At 37.3% G+C, this 16,628-nt stretch overlaps 1 protein-coding gene across 1 annotated transcript in view; it reads right to left on the bottom strand.

Moving 5' to 3' along the window:
* The window catches only part of CNTN3 (contactin 3), a 320,713-nt gene that overhangs the window by 33,297 nt on the left and 270,788 nt on the right, over positions 1 to 16,628 (bottom strand). The window contains exons 15-18 of the mRNA XM_057706594.1: positions 4,166 to 4,283; positions 3,042 to 3,200; positions 2,793 to 2,942; positions 867 to 937 (exon numbers count right to left, since the gene is read on the bottom strand). Coding sequence (XP_057562577.1) covers positions 867 to 937; positions 2,793 to 2,942; positions 3,042 to 3,200; positions 4,166 to 4,283 — 498 coding nt within the window. The remainder of the gene's footprint in view (positions 1 to 866; positions 938 to 2,792; positions 2,943 to 3,041; positions 3,201 to 4,165; positions 4,284 to 16,628) is intronic.

Below are 16,628 nucleotides of genomic sequence, written 5' to 3'. Positions count from 1 at the left end.
TGGACCTAGAGACTGTCATACGGAGTGAAGTAAGTCAGAAAGAGAAAAACAAATACTGTATATTAACGCATATATGCGGAATCTAGAAAAATGGTACAAATCAACCAATTTGCAAGGCAGAAACAGAGACACAAATGTAGAGAACAAACATATGAACACCAAGCTGGGAAAGCTGGGGAGGAGGGTTGGGGGGGATGAACTGGGAGACTGGGATTGCCATATATACATTACTAATAAGAAAAAAAAAATCAAATTGTACACTAAATAAATGTAGTTTATTGCATGTCAATTATATCTCAATAAACGTTCTTTAAAAGAAAGGAAGTAAAAGAAATGTATTAAACTCAAAGCTGTATTTGCATCACGTCAAAAACTCCTAATGGCACTCCATGATCTCTTGACTTCTTATTTTTCCATCAACATCTACAAATAATATAGACAATTCGAGTGTCTCCTGACTTTGTTAATTAGTATTTTTCCTAATTATGACATAAATCAAGGGCTGACAGAATGGCCAGGAAGCAGCACTGGCTGGAGAACTGGTATGTGCATCACCAGTGGGAGAGCAGCTCCAGAGGTGCTGCTCCAGAGGAAACAGCCAGGGTGTGACTCTCACCCCGATGTCTACCAGCCAGATGACGTTGGGCAAATCATTTAATATCTCTATGCCTTAGTGTTTTCACCTAAAAATGTTGTGAGGATGAAAGGAAAAAAGTATGCAAAATGCTAGGAACAGTGATTAACACAGAGTGAACATTCAAAAATATTAGCTACCGGTTCTAGCCACCACCATCAGCACCACCCAGGATGCCACGACTGCGGGAAGAGCATCGCCCTGAGGGGGCAGATGCTGCCCAGACACTTACGTCCCAGGTGATCACCAGCTCAGACCGGCTCCCACCTCCTCCACTGACTTCTGAAGGAGGCACTTCTGGCACTGTAAAGGTTACAGAGAAATATTTACCTGAAAGAAGACTCAATGTTGTTTACTTTTGATATTTAAAACAATTTGATTGTTGGCACATTACACTTGTGTGTGTGTGTGCATGTGTACCCGTGGGTGTATATATGCAACATGTATGTGTGTGTATATACGTGGGTATGTATATATATCTCTTTGGGGGAGACCATCACATGTTTTATATTTGCATAAAATTATTAAAGATTCAAATATCTCAAACAGTAAGAAAATGACTCAGTGTGAAGGTTAATAAAACAAGAAAAAGTGATTCATCGGGGATGATGATAAATCAATCCAGTATGGACATTTTTTCCCCCAGTTTCAAAACTATTTTTTTAATTGAACTATAGTTGATTTACAATGCTTCGGGTGCAGAGCAAAGTGATTCAGTTTTACACACACACACACACATACACACACACACACACATTCTTTTTCAGATTCTTTTCTCTTTTAGGTTGTTACAAGATATTGAATATAGTTCCCTGTGCTGTACAGTAGGTCCTGGTTGTTTACCTATTTTTATATATAGTGGTGTGTACCTGTTAATTCTAAATCCCTAATTTATCCTGTTCCCCTCCTTCCCCCTCTGATAACCGTAAGTTCGTTTTCCAAGTCTGTGAATCTATTTCTGTTTTGTAATAAGTTCATCTGTATCATATTTTTAGAGTCCAATATAAGTGATATCACATGATATCTGTCTTTCTCTGTCTGACAGAAATTCACTTGGTATGATAATCTCTAGGTCCATCTGTGTCAGCATGAACATTTAATTTGTGACTGTTCTAGGTAGAGATATAATTCTCAGAACAACATTGGCTTTCTATAAAAATAATCCATATTTAAATCCTCACACTGAGAAATTTATGCTTAGTAAATCCCATGACACACCTAGACTTATAAGTTCCCCGAAGGCAGGTGTATGTTTTGTTCACAGCTGTACCCACTGTACCTAGAAAGTGCCCAGCACACAGCAGATACTTCCTAAATACGTGTTGTGTGAATAAAGGAACATAGCACCAAGACACACATGGCTCCCCGATTTCTCATAATACCTGGCATTGTCCTGTGTAAAAGAATATCGTTAAAATTATTGAAATGTATACCACGACTTCTATCTTGGCTTTGTTCCAAAGTGATATATTGGCTGTATGTCAAACATAATTTTAGTTAGTCTTAATTAATACTACAGATTCTGAAAAGGAAAGTCTTAAATCCTCTCTGATGCCTCAATAATGTGATACCATGTACACATCCTACTTTGCAGTTTCAATGTTAGGATATTTTTAGCATTATGAAAAGAGTCTTCCAGTTAATATTAATAGTTGCCTCACATGGAAAATTTTCACAATAATTTTCTCTTAATTTAATACTCCAGGGGCCAAAATATACCTATTCATCAATTGCTTAAGCTCATTCACTGAGCTTGGTGGCAGAATGAAATTTCCTAGCAGCTGAACTCCCAAAAGTCATTATCCTACCAATTTGTCAATGTTTGTTATAAATGAAAACAGCACTTCCCCTGTTAACAGGGTGACTATGTCAGATAGTAATTATAACCTTAAGTGACAAAAACATATTCACTCTACATGCACTAATGAATGCTGACGATGGACTGAACTCTTGCAAATGTCACACTATATCAGAATCACTTACACGTGTCTTTTGACAAATGCCATATGGCCAGTCTGCCGTTAGATAGGTCAGATAATTGCGACAATGCATTATTGAGGCTGAACCCCTGCCAGCCTGGAGATCAAGGGCAAGAGAAGTGGAAATACACCCCCAGGAAAACCTATGAAGCCATGACTCAGAAAACAAAAACACTAACCTGCCTCTTCAGTTCTTACTTTTTCTGAGGGTAAACTGGGTTCTCCACCTCCGATTTTGTTACTGGCTACAACCCGAAATTCGTATTCCACCCATGGATTTAACTCGACTACCGTAGCTGTGTGTGTTTTCCCATCAATGACCTCAGGCACTACAAAGGAATATTTCAGAGAGGTAAACGTCTGCACGTCTTAGGGTTGACCTGAAATCCATTCATGTGTACCAGTGGCATTTGCCTCTCCCACTTTACCTGTTGTGGCCGTTTGCCAACCCACGGAGAAAGGGGTCCGCGCCTGGACAGAATAGGATATAACTGGGCTATGGTTGTCTGTACCTTCTTTCCAAGAGAGTTGAGCTGTTGTATCTGTAATCTCATCTACCTTCACATTTTCTGGTGGTCCAGGGGAACCTAAGGCACAAATGCAAACAATAGTTAGCAATTCCATAAACGTCACCCTCTTTTACCAAAGTGAAAGATGTTACATGACACTTGAATATCTCCAACGGATCCCGATTTCAAAAGCACTTACGGAAAAAGGACATTTACCTGGCAAGAAAACGCCCATTTTTTTTCTTTCACATTCTTTTTTTTTTTTTTTTTTTTTATTTTATTTTATTTTATTTTTTTGGGGGGTACACCAGGTTCAATCAACTGTTTTTATACACATATCCCCATATTCCCTCCCTTCCTTGACGCCCCCCTTCTTTCACATTCTTGTTGTTGGATATTAAATCTGGATTTTGAGCTATGAATTCCAAAGTCATAATACTCCACGATTGCAAATGACACCTGATTTTTGAGTCCTCTATTCGGCACGATTCCTGCACCTTTCCAAATTCAATATCCTTTACTTTTGGCATGAAGCCTTTTTCTTTATTCTCCTGGGGCATCTCTGTAGTTCTCAGTTTGTAATGTAGAGCTGTTTTATTCTACCATGCACTCTGGGTCATTTTTCAGCCCAGTAGCAAATCAGTACTTTGGACAGTAGCTCAGATTGGCAAATTTTCACAGGCATTCTGGATGATCCTGGTTTTTTTGGAAGTAGACACACACACGCACACACACACACAATCACCATTCTCATATTAAACACTGTTGCTGAATTAATGACACGTTCAAAACCACATCAGCTTGGCATCAGCTGTGGAATACTTACTACGGTGAGAGCTATTGGAATGACAGAGTTGAGATTTTTATTTCTTTGAATTAGCACCCATTCTTAGTTTCACATCTTCTGGTCTATTTGGGCAGGGGGATCAAATCAATATTATAACTCACATGCTCATATGCTATCTCATCATGGTTCTTCCTTCAGCAAGAAAGCCTCAGTTAAGATGCGAAATTAAAAAAGCACACTGAGCCATTAATTTTACCTCTTACTATGAGGTCAGCAGCAGATGAAACACTGTCCACCCCTGTCTGCACCATACAAACATACTTCCCACTGTGTTTCAACTGAATGTTTCTGATCATTAAGTCTCCCGATGAACTCTGTTGGAAAAAACAGGTAATGAACATATTATTATTTTGAACACACAGAGAATCTTGAAGGCTACAGCCAACAACACCATTGGGATACAACCCATATTTAGAGAGGAAACTTAGGTGGTTACAAGACAGAAGATTGCTACAATGGAAAGTATGGAAATAAAAACAAGTTAAAAACCGTATATGAATGCAAACATAGATTTCTGTAGCTAAATAAACGACAAGCTTTCCCCTGGGCATTTATGGTTTCAAAGATAAATAAGGGCAGAGATTACAGTCTCAGAGTCTATTTACTTCCACTAGGGTGACACTTTTTTTTATATCCACTGCTCAGCACCAGCTCAACTCTTTTCTCTGGTTCCAGCCTCTTTGCAATTATCTGCCTGAGAAGAAGAGGGAAGCATTTAGGTATCTGGTGGGAGATAAATGCAGTACGACAAGGGGATTACCACGGTTGAAACACTTTTCTGAACACTTTGAAGCTTAAAAAGCCTTACGCTATTTAATTCCTTTGCTACAGAATCTAGGGACAGTCAGTATGAACCCCTCAATAAGAAGAAATTAAAGCATTTTAAACCAAAAAGAAGAGGTGCCCATAAAGACAATGGCTGACATTCCCCAGTACCAATTAATGAAGCAACTGTATTTCTAAAATCTCAACTTCCAACGGTCCTCGTTTTAAAAGAATGTGAAATCATCTTCACAAAATGACGAACTGCGGGCCAGTCTCATGCATTAGTAAAAGTATGGATGGAAATAAAATGACCTGGAAAGCAAATCCCTTTGAAAAGGATCACTTATTGGAAAATTTCTAAACTGGTACAGAAGAGGAAGCAGTAAGTGGTTTGTCTTATTAACTAAAATGAAATTTTACTCTTGGGTTTTCCCAGTATTTGTTGAAAAATGGGTTCCACTATCTTGCTTTTAGGTAATTTCGTAAGATCTCCTATCAGGTAATTTCTTAAATATTGCTTCCTATGTTTACGATTCTTAATGCACTGTGTTTTCTCTGTTGGTTGGACTGAATGGCTTTAGCCTGCATTTCTTGAGTGCTGGGAAGATGCAGATGTGAGTTGACTGACGGCTGTAACTAAATGGTGACCCAGAAACTGTTAAGTTTGCACATTTCACTTTCATCCAGTTAAACTTCTCCCTCTCCCTCCCTCTTTCTCTCTCTCCTCAGGGTTACTTAGAAATTTATCCCCAGGACAAAACCTTCAATGCTCGCTGACCTTTAGAAACTCTTCAGGTTTTAGGAGCTCCATATACTCACAGGAGGTTGATTATCATTTCTATAGAAATCTCTTATTTTCAGTGAAGTAAGAACTGTTACGATTAAATTCCATCAAGGCATTGGGGTAAGTTATTATCCTTCCCTGCGTTTATTTGCTTATTTTGAAAGCAGTTGGGTGAAAAAGAGGATTAGAAGCAGGACTTTATGTCCTTAGACACATGAATAGAGCTTTTGGGCACATAAGCTGGTTTCCTTTCTTGAAGGAGTAAAAAAGAGACTGATGTTGGGTTTGTCATTTTTGGTCACTTTGGTATTGATGGGTGAAGACAGAGATAACTTAGCTAGCTTGTGTAACAACCAAACCATCTTCCCGAAGAAATACACTTAGGCTCACCATCAAGGGAAATGGACTTTTTAATTACTTTTCACACTGTAGAGCGAAAATGGAAGCAGTGAGCATACACAGACAGTAGGAACCACTGTATTTTTTTTTTTAGCACCAACATGAAATTGAGTGTATGAATACATAAATGAAAAATAAAATGTAGCGAAAACTAACAAGGATCCTGTCCATAATTTTTGTCTTTTTCAGTAGACTATATTTATATTGTTCCTCTTCTAGTGCTTTTTCTCTCTCACACTATCTATTGTCTTTTAATGGAGCAATATAAAGAGTCAAGATTCACCTTAACAAAAGCTCATCGAATGCTTGCCATGTTAGATTCACTCGAGGTTAGAGAAGTGTCTCATACATGACCTTGCTCTCTAGGATGTAAACCTAAGTCAGGGTAATATGTATATGTTTATCCCATACATGTGGGAAACAAGTTATTTTTAGAAATTAAGAAAAGTTTATTTAATAAAGATTAAATAAAAGCACATAAAGTCAGAAAGAGAAGGACAAATATTGTATGCTAACTCACATATACGGAATCTAAAAATGGTACTGATGAACTCAGTGACAAGAACAAGGACGCAGATACAGAGAATGGACTGGAGAACTCGAGGTATGGGAGGGGGCGGGGGGTGAAGGGGAAACTGAGATGAAGCGAGAGAGTAGCACAGACATATATATACTACCAACTGTAAAGTAGATAGCCAGTGGGAATTTGTTGTTTAACAAAGGGAGTCCAACTCGAGGATGGAAGATGCCTTAAAGGACTGGGGCGGGGAGGGTGGGGGGGACTCGACGGGGGGGGAGTCAAGGAAGGGAGGGAATACGGGGATATGTGTATAAAAACAGATGATTGAACTTGGTGTACCCCCCAAAAAATAAAAAACAAATAAAAAAAATAAATAAAAAGTACATTTTCAAACATCAAAAAAAAAAAAAAAAAAAAAGCACATGGCACATACCATGTGTACATGACCACAGAATGAAAGAGGCAAGAAATTTCCAATCCTGCTCAGGATGTGGAGCAACCAGAACTCTTGTTATTGCTAATGAGAATGTAGGCTGCTGCAATCGCTCTGGAACCTCGTTTAGAAATATCTACTAAGACAGGATATACACACAATCTACATACAACCTGGCAATTCCATTCCTCAGTACATACTTTACAGAGATGTGTGCATATGTTCATCAAAGACATTTCTAAGAATGTTTGTGGCAGTACTATCATAATAGCTAAAGAATGGAAACAACCTAATGTCCATCACAATAAAGTAGCTTAGTAAGTAGTGGAACACTCATTCAAGGAAACACTATTAGGTCATGAAAATCAATGAACTACATAGATCGACATAGCTAAGTCTCAACATAAAAGATATAAATCAGATAGAAAAGAGTACAATGATACTAATCTATCATATCATAAATCTAGATCGTGACTATCTTTGGAGGGATGTTTAGTATGCCAATGAGGCATCACAGGGACTTCTAGAATAGGGGTCATGTTACTTCCTGATTTCACTGTTGGTTACTTGAATGTCACTAGGCTATACACTTATAATTTGTGTATTTTTTGGCAGAACGTGAATGACTCTCAAGATGAAGTTATTATAATGTACAACTATAGCTCTAAACGCTCCTCTGTAAATAGGACCACAGGTGAAATGGTCAAATAACACGGTTATAATTCTAAACTCCAATTTCTCTCACAAGAATTAAATGTTTAATAATTATAAAAGTGCTATTAATTAGAATATTCTATAACTGATTATTAAGATGCAATTGATTATTCTCAGACATTAAAAAAAAAGATAAAAAAGGAAAAGGAAATTCCTAAGGGAAGTTTCACTTATATCAAACCAATTCTTGTCCCCATCAATTTGCACTGTTAATGGTTAGAATATAGTTATTACGGATTAGCTACGATAAATGGAATAGAAGAGGAATGTCCAAAAAACCCCAAGTAGCATTAGCCTAATTGCAGTAAAATAGCACTTGACAGATAATTTTTCAATATATTTCTCAGTAAAATTGCATCTATTATTTAGATATATTTAGAAACATGCTTGTAATTCCTTAGAGTGTAAACATAATTCACGTAAAACAACTAGCAAACATTAACAACATTAATAAACTTTGAATAAATTCTCAGGAACACTAGTGACTGAATAAAAATAACTTCCACTTTATTATCTGCTAAGTTAGTTTGTTAGTCTTTCTTTGTATTGTTTTCCTAAACTCCTTTGTCCCCCTTCCCTCAAATAGAATGGACTACAATTGGGACAATACAGAGTCAAAGCTTCATTTTCTTCACTTCCCATCCCTATTGCCCTTAAAACGTCCCCCTCAAAGTGCAGCGATGTCATTCCCAGTCTTTCCAGAAAGCGAGTCCTTTTGCTATTGCGCTGATGACAGCATGATTTGAAAATGGAGCTTTGAGCAGTGGAAGAGGCCTATTCTCACAGCTTAAACAGAGGTTTAAGAAGAGGGAGACATTTCCCTAAGTCATATGAATTTTAGCTCTTTCTCAAAAGCACTATCTTTTTAAATAGGGTCATTCATTCCAAAAGTATTCATTAAGCAGTGGCTGCACTTTAGTTGCTGGGGATACAATGGCGAGGGAAAAAAAACAGTCCTTATGCTCATGGTGCTTACAGCTGTAAGACAGCCATTAATCAAATGACTACCACAAATCAATGTAAAATTACAGTGTAATGCAAGTTCAAAGTACACAGACGAATCTATGATTTTCTGGAGTCTCAGAGTATTGACAGTTGAGCTAAGATTTGCAATAGGAATACCAGCTATCTAGCAAAAGAGGGTAAGAGAAAAATGGCCTACATTAGAGCACTTATGCATACGCAGAGACTCTAAGTCAGGTGAGAACACAGTCTGTTTTGGGAGTGGGAGGGACAGAAAATGTCAGAGGGACAGTCAATCTCCAAATCCACAGGAATAGGCCTTTCCCACTACTAAAAGCTCCATTTCTGTCCCAAGAAGACTAAAATTTCTCTGTACCTGATTTTAGGTTCATATTCATGTCTTAATGACAGTAATTTTTTTATATATTTGAAAAAACTTTCAAGCTTTGCTAGAATTACTTAATTATCTAATTATTTGTTCACCTAATTATATAGATTTCTCCTAGAAAAGATCATATTTCCAGAACATATTACAGGTATGACTAGTATATGGATCTATAAACCAAAAATCACCTTTGAAATAAATGCTAAGAGAAAATCTAGTATGTGTGAGATGAAATAGAAGAGAAGCTTATTAACTTTTTCCTTATATTTTCTTAGGTAATGATGCTCATGGAATTTTTGATGTAACTTAAAAACTGCTCTGCACTGAAAGAAAAATACTACATTATGTGATAATGCATGCCACGTGAAGATAAGTAAGCAGACAGCTCATTACTAATTACAAAGCTGAAAGTACATTGTGAGATCTACCATATGCTAAAAATCAAGGTATAAAATAAACCTTGGAACTCGGGAAACCTCTTGAACCCTGCAAATGTAGCATGAACTTTCAATAAAACAAATCTTCAGCAAAAACTAATTTCCTAGTAAGCACTCTTGATGTAAATGCTGCTGCTGGACGGCCAAGAAGCTTAATGTTCCAGGTTAAGGGGGGAAAAAAGCATTCTGACAGCTATTTGGAAGGTAAGGTAGAAGAGAAGGTCCTCCTTTTCAAAAATCACTTTACACAGCCTGTTGTTATATAGATTCTAATATTCATCATTCATCCCATCGCTGGGTTGCCTTCCAAGCCCTGACGCTGCATGTAAATCACACATAGGTGCCTTGCAAACAGTCAAATCTACAGGTTACCTCTGAAACCTGAGTGGTGATTTTCTCCGTGAAGGTCCCTGAGGGAACTGGTGGCAGCCATGAGTCACCTCTGTATTTCTGACCAACCAAGTTCAATCTTGCTCCCCACCCACCCCAAATGGCTGCAGTAAGGCCACCTTTGTTACACATGGACGCTGCTCACACAAGGAGCAGAAATAATTGGCAACCGCCGAAACATGAAAACGGGCCCTAACACTGTAAACAAGTTTTGTTTTCCTGATTGATTAATAATCTCATCTGAAACTGATTCCTGGTTGTCCAAACGTGATATTTAGTGCAGGTAATACGCAATCTGTTCACATCAAAATGTTTCAATTTTCTTTGGTACCAATAAACTGGAGTAATTTCTCCGTTACAGGATTTAGAGTCCCATCATAACTGTTGCAAAAGAATGACACATGAAAGATAAAAACTTGGTCAAAGACCCTTCATGGATACTTTAAATTGTATCAAATGCCCAAGTTACGTTAAAGGTATCAGCTTTTCTATTTCAAAATTAAGTTCATATGAATAACTTGAGGAAACTTTTTTTTTTTTCTGGGCAGGGCAGTGTTTATGGAGTATGTTATTGGAAGCTGTTGATCTCAGGATCCCTAATGTCTGTTCCAACAGTGATTGTACTTTAGTGTTTTCTAAACTTCAGCGATTAAAGTCACACCTCCGCATTTTTGGGTCATATTTCAGTACTAAATGCTCTATTATTTACTTACTTTTTTCTTAAACTGTTTAACTTTCCTAAACTCAATTAATACAGAAGTCAATACTGAAAATGTGTACTTTTATCTGACATGGAACACTGCTGACCAAAATAACAGTTGACTATTAAAATGAAAACAGTGAGTGAAAAATAATGCAAATGGACACTGTCCAAAATAAGGTAAATGGACACTAGCTGGACACTCCCAAAGTCTCTGAGACTGGGACCTTTGCTCTTTTAATTAAAATGGGAGATTAGCAAGACTTAGAAAATCATTCATGACAAACAATACCATATTGAATTATTCTCCTTGATTTAACCTAAACGATTGAAATGAAATGGAAAATAGAATAGATCTCATTCTACTTTATTTAATAATGCCATTGGGTACCTAGTCTGTGCTCTGCAAAACACAGGGCTACCCAGATCACTTAACTCAGTAGTTCTCAACACTGGCTGTACAGTAAGTTCACCTGGACAGTCTTAAAAACCATATTAGAAATCCCTAGGCCACATCCCAGAACAGTTAAATCAGAATGGACTAGAAAGAGAAGACCCTTTAGCTGATTCTAATGATCAGTTAGTATCAAAAATTACTAAACTCCTGAGATTCTCTATTCTTCACCCTCACTCCTCCTGGAAATAAAAGGTTCAAAATAGTCACTCAGGTCTTTTCCCTAGCTCTAAAACTCTGCAATTAATAAATGCATAAAATAATCATTAAGTTAGGTTGTTCAGTGCTGCATTTATAGGCTGAGAATAGTACTCCTGTACATATTTTCATTCTTGAAGATGGGTGAGAAAACTAGTATTTGTGAAACAGGTATTATACATCAAGCCCAAGACTCATTTCCTTGACATTAGATTACCCTGGTGGGTTTGTTGTCATTTTAAAAACAATAGTCATTGAAATAATTCAACATGGTGATAGATTTCTATAGATCCTTATAGAAAGTTACTGTTAGCCAATGTGAATCACTCTAGGATTATTCTGAACTGATGTGACAATTCTGACACAGAACGAAAGTATTTCAAGTCACAAGAGCCTACCCTGAGTAATAATTTATCTCATAGATCAAATGTCTTTTTTGTCTTTGTTGTTTTTACCCTCATATTAGAGGTTTAAAATATACTGGGAGTAGATCTGTCCCCTGTAGAATTATAAAGTTAGTATATGAAAAAGGGAATCCATTGATATAATGGTACAAAAAGCCATTGTTTCATGAAAACTTCACCAAGTTCTACCAAATGTCCGTGTTCACTTCGAGTTCCAATCATTCTTGGTATGTAACAAGCTACCCCAAAACTTTGTGGCTTAAAAATATGATGATCATTTATTCTGCTCAGCAATGTGTAATCGGAGTAGAGATCAGTAGGGGGACAGCTCATCTCTGTTGTAAACGTCATCAGCTAGAATGGGGCCAGGCAAGCCAGCTTACATGACTGGACAGTGGTGTTGGCTGTTGGCTAGGAGTTCAGCCATTCTCTTAAGGTAGACCTCTCCACCAACTGCTTGGGCTTCCAAGAAGGAATTCCAAGCGAAACTGCACCAATTGGAACAAGGTGGAAGTGCATGCATTTTTATGAGCTAGCCTCAGGAATCACAGAGCATTACTCCTGCTTTCCTTTATTGGTCAAGGCAGTCACAAAGGTCTACCTGGGTTCAAGAGGAGAGGCATACATTTCACCACTTGATGGGGAAGAGTGTCAAAGTCATCCTGAAAGTAGAGCAAGTTGGGTAAAGTGTGCTTTTGCAGTCATCTTTGGAAAAAATCATCGCTGCACCCCTCCAGATCCATTCCATTCTGTACCTGCCAAATTGCCTCTTTTGGGGGCTGCTGACCTACATGGACATATAAAATGGTTCCCTTACTTTCTGTCTTTTCCTTGGGTTCCTTCCATCAGGAGACCCGAGGGAGGGAGAACAGTGAGTCTGTGGTATTTGTTTATCAAGATTCATCCTTGGATGGCTGTTTTCAGCTGATGGTGCCAAGAACTCAAAATAGATTCTAAGAAACCCCAACAACCCTGATCTAGATGTCCTTTCATGTCAGTAGCCTGCGTATGAGCCAGAGAAAGGACACCTGCAGAGAGAATAAAATTATACTCTTCCAGGAGAGTTGCTCCCAAATAGATCACACTAACTTTCTTACAACTTCAGACCAATATATCTCAACAGTTTTCCTGATATTCCAGAAGTGTAGATTTTTTAAATCTCAAAGTCTTATTAAAAAAAGATGAAAAAAAGGAGGTTGGATATCAAATATGATTATCATTAGATGATTTTTCTGCTGAAGAGTATGATCTAAAATTTTAAAGTCAGTATTAAAAAATGGTTTACAAAATCAGAGTGTTTACTGTTATAAAAAAGCTAAAATTCCTGGTTTTTTGTGTTTAAAATTTTAAATTGTGCCAAATGAGTCATTTATTCTTTACTTTCTTATTCATGTCCAGATCAATTAAATGGTATAATTAAATATTATGTCTTGCAAAGTAGAATAATTTTCTTTCTAAAATTGGAGCATAAAAATCCAAGCCACTATGGACAATTACAGTTCTGTAATAAAAAAGCAAATAACCCAATTAAAAAACATACCACTCACCCTGACTTCTGATTTTCACTTGCCATAAAAGTAGTTTAGCAATCATCACTCTGTTCTAACAGCAAGTGAAAAGCTGAGCAACCCATCTTAGATCTGACAGAGACGTGAGGTCACGGAGAAAACCATTGCCTCTGAAAGTAGAGAGACAAGCAGGCAAACACAGAGAGCCACAACTTACCGGACCAGAAATTCACCAGCAGAAATGTTCCTGGGAGCCAGCACTGGGGCAGAGAAACCTGAACTATGATGGGTGAATTGCTGGAGGGTCAGCGTGGACAAGTCTGAGAGCTAACACTTCAGGGAACCCACACATAGGGGGTTCCCCACACTTGTCTGAGTTTTACCTTCAGGAGCTCTACTGGGTCCTCACAGTGAGGACAGTTTCTGACATGGGAAGGGAAAATGAACCATTGGGAAATAAGCCTGAGCACCCTGTTCTTCTCAACAAAGGTTGCCTTTAGGAGAAACTATTTTACCAGAGCCTAACCTGCTGCGGTTTTGTAAGAGCCTAATACCTCTTCCTTAAAAAAATACCCAAATCCGGATCCCTCTGGCTTCCCACACGTGGAAAGGGAAATACACAGCTCCAGTACCTCCAGCCATCCTGTCTCACCAAATGGGTCTCCCCACACTCCCATACTTTAGCACTATATTTGTAAAGCCCTATTAACTGCAGTTCCTTTCAGCCAGGACATCATGTATGTCTTTCAAGAGAAAAATTACAGGGCATAATAAAATGCAAAAAACAGTGTTAAGAGGCCGAATACACATCAGAACAGGCACCAGATGTGGCATGAATTATCAGAAATTTTAAAGAACTATGATTAATATACTAAGGGATTTAAGGGAAAAAATAGACAGTATACAAAAATAAATGGATAACATAAGCAGAGGGATGGAAATTCTAAAAAACAAAAAAGAAATGTTAGTGACCAAAAACACGGTGAAGAAATAAGTAATGACTTTGATGGGCTCATTAGCAGACTAAACATAGCTGAGAAGACAATCTCTAAGCTTGAGGATACGACAATCAAATCTTCCAAAACTTAAAAGTTAAAGCAACTGAAAATACAGAATAAACGACTTAGGAGCTGTGTAATGGTGATATCAGAAGGAGAAGAAAGAGAAAAAGGGGACAGAAGTAATATCTGAAGCAGTGTGACCGAGAATTTCCCGAATTTATATGTGAAACCAAACCACAGGTCTCTCTCCAGGGAGAATAAAAATGATATAGGTCAGAAACGCGGCCCTACACAGAGAAAGGAAGAGCATCAGAAAATAAACAAGTTAAATATTCTTAATTGATCTAATAGAAAACAGTTTTTTTCAAAATAATAATTCATTGCTAGGAGGAAAGCAAAACTAAACATTCTGTTACCATGTGACCCAGAAATTTTATTGCTTGATATTTACCCAAATTGAAAACTTATGTCCACACAAAACCTGTACACAGATGTTTAAAGCAGCTTTATTCAAAACTTGGAAGTGATCAAAGTAACCTTCAGTAGGTGAGCAGATAAACTAGTAATCCAGTCAAAACCAAACCAAACAAACAAACAAACAAACAAACAACCTATTAAGCCATTAAAAGATATGGAGGAAATATAAATGTATAGTACTAACTGAAAGAAGCCAGTCTGAAAAGGCTATATACTATGTGATTAAAACTATAGAACATTCTGGAAAAAGGCAAAACTATGGAGATAGTAAAGATTATTGGTTACCAAAGGCTGGGGTAGGGAGAGAGGGATACAGAGGATTTTTAGGCAGTGAAACTACTCTGTACGATACTCTAATGGTGGATATATGTCATTATACATTTGTCAAAATCCAATGAGTGTACAACACCAAGAACCAATGCTAGTGTAAACTATGGACCCTGGGTGATAATGATGTATCAATGCAGATTCATGGATTGTAACGAATGGACCCTTGTGATGCAGGATGTTGATGGTGGGGTACATTGTGCATGTGCGAGGATGAGGGTTGTATGGGAACAACTCTGTACTTCCCACTCAATTTTGCTGTGAGCTTAAAACTGCTCTAAAAATAAAATTTATTAATAAAAATAAGTTAATATGATACTTATTAATAAATAAAATATCAAATACCATTAGTAACAAATAAAAGATAAATAAAAATTTTATAAGCCACAAAGGACCACATCCTTCATGATTCTATTATATGAAATGTCCAGAATAGGCAAATACATAGAGACAGAAAGTAGATTTGTGGTTGCCTAGGGCTGGGAGTGGTCGGAGGTGGAGGATTTGGGGGATCATGGTTAATGGGTGTGAGGTCTCTTTTTGAAGTAATTAAAATATTCTAAAACTGATGGTGGTGATGGATGCACATAAATAGTTGAATTATGTGAATTATTTCTCAATAAAGCAGTTAAAAAATAAGCTATCGTGAGTAAAAGATAATGCTATGGTTAGCAGATACCATTTACTTCCTCATTTGGTTTGATTGATTTGTTCATTTATTGGATTTATTAGAATTAAGCCTATTTTTGAGAAGTCCTCTTCTTCAGAATGTATTTGTGTACCTTAGCCCCACCCCCTCTGTCAAACAAAACCAAACCAAAATTACAAACTGCTAGTTCTTTCCTCCACCTCCAGAGATGAGATATTTTAAATCTGCAAATCACAGATGCAGGTAAATATCTGTTATTACTGACTCTCTCAGAACTTTCTTTAGAGGCTTTTTAAAGTATCTGTACATAACTGTGTTTGGATTTTCATGTGCTGGTATATACATAAACATATTTACAGGTACACAAACATACTTGGTGGTAGCTTATAGTTTTCAATTGGCTAACCATAGGGTGGTCTAATGGTGGAATCCCAGTATATCCTAAGATCAACAGTGAACAACAATACCCCCATCACTGAGAAAAAAATCAATTCCTAAGAATTGAAGTGATATCATTTAACGGAAGATCTGTGGGGGAAAATATGAAATTCACAGCAAAATCTCCCTGAAATATTCTTTAAATATCTGCATCTCTCTCAAAGTTTCTCTCCCAGTAGCTCTAGCCTTTCTAACTTTCCCAACTTTTCTTACGTAACCCTCCATGAACACTAGTTCTAAAATCTTCATACCCCTCTCCAAATTCCTACAGCTTGAATATCCCATTCAACCCAAGAAAAGTTATGAAAACTATTAGGAAAAGAAGAATACAGATTTTTGACTACATAAAAATGAAAACTTTTATTCTATGAATGACAAAATAGATAAAGTTAACATAAAAGTGACACACTTATAGAAGATATTTCCAGTGACTCTCACTAAGATGCAGTGAATAGCTTGACTACCTAAGGACGACCTACAGTAAATCTGTAAAACAAAAGGCCTGACTTCTAATAGAAGAAATAAACAGAGGATACAAACCTGCAAGGTATGTAAAAGGGACAGGAAATGGCCAGCACTGTACTGTGAATTTATGTGTAAGTGAAGGATTTCCTGCTGTGACCTAAGGAGAACACTGTCCAATGGACACAAAGTATAGATGAGATGAAAATCTACTATATGCAAATATCAACATCATTACTTTGTTTCTAGCA

The sequence above is a fragment of the Hippopotamus amphibius genome, chromosome 13 (genome assembly GCF_030028045.1).
Source record: "Hippopotamus amphibius kiboko isolate mHipAmp2 chromosome 13, mHipAmp2.hap2, whole genome shotgun sequence".
NCBI classification, from domain to species: domain Eukaryota; kingdom Metazoa; phylum Chordata; class Mammalia; order Artiodactyla; family Hippopotamidae; genus Hippopotamus; species Hippopotamus amphibius.
The sequence above is the reverse complement of the archived record's forward strand: the minus strand, read 5'-3'. Positions and strand labels throughout refer to the sequence as shown.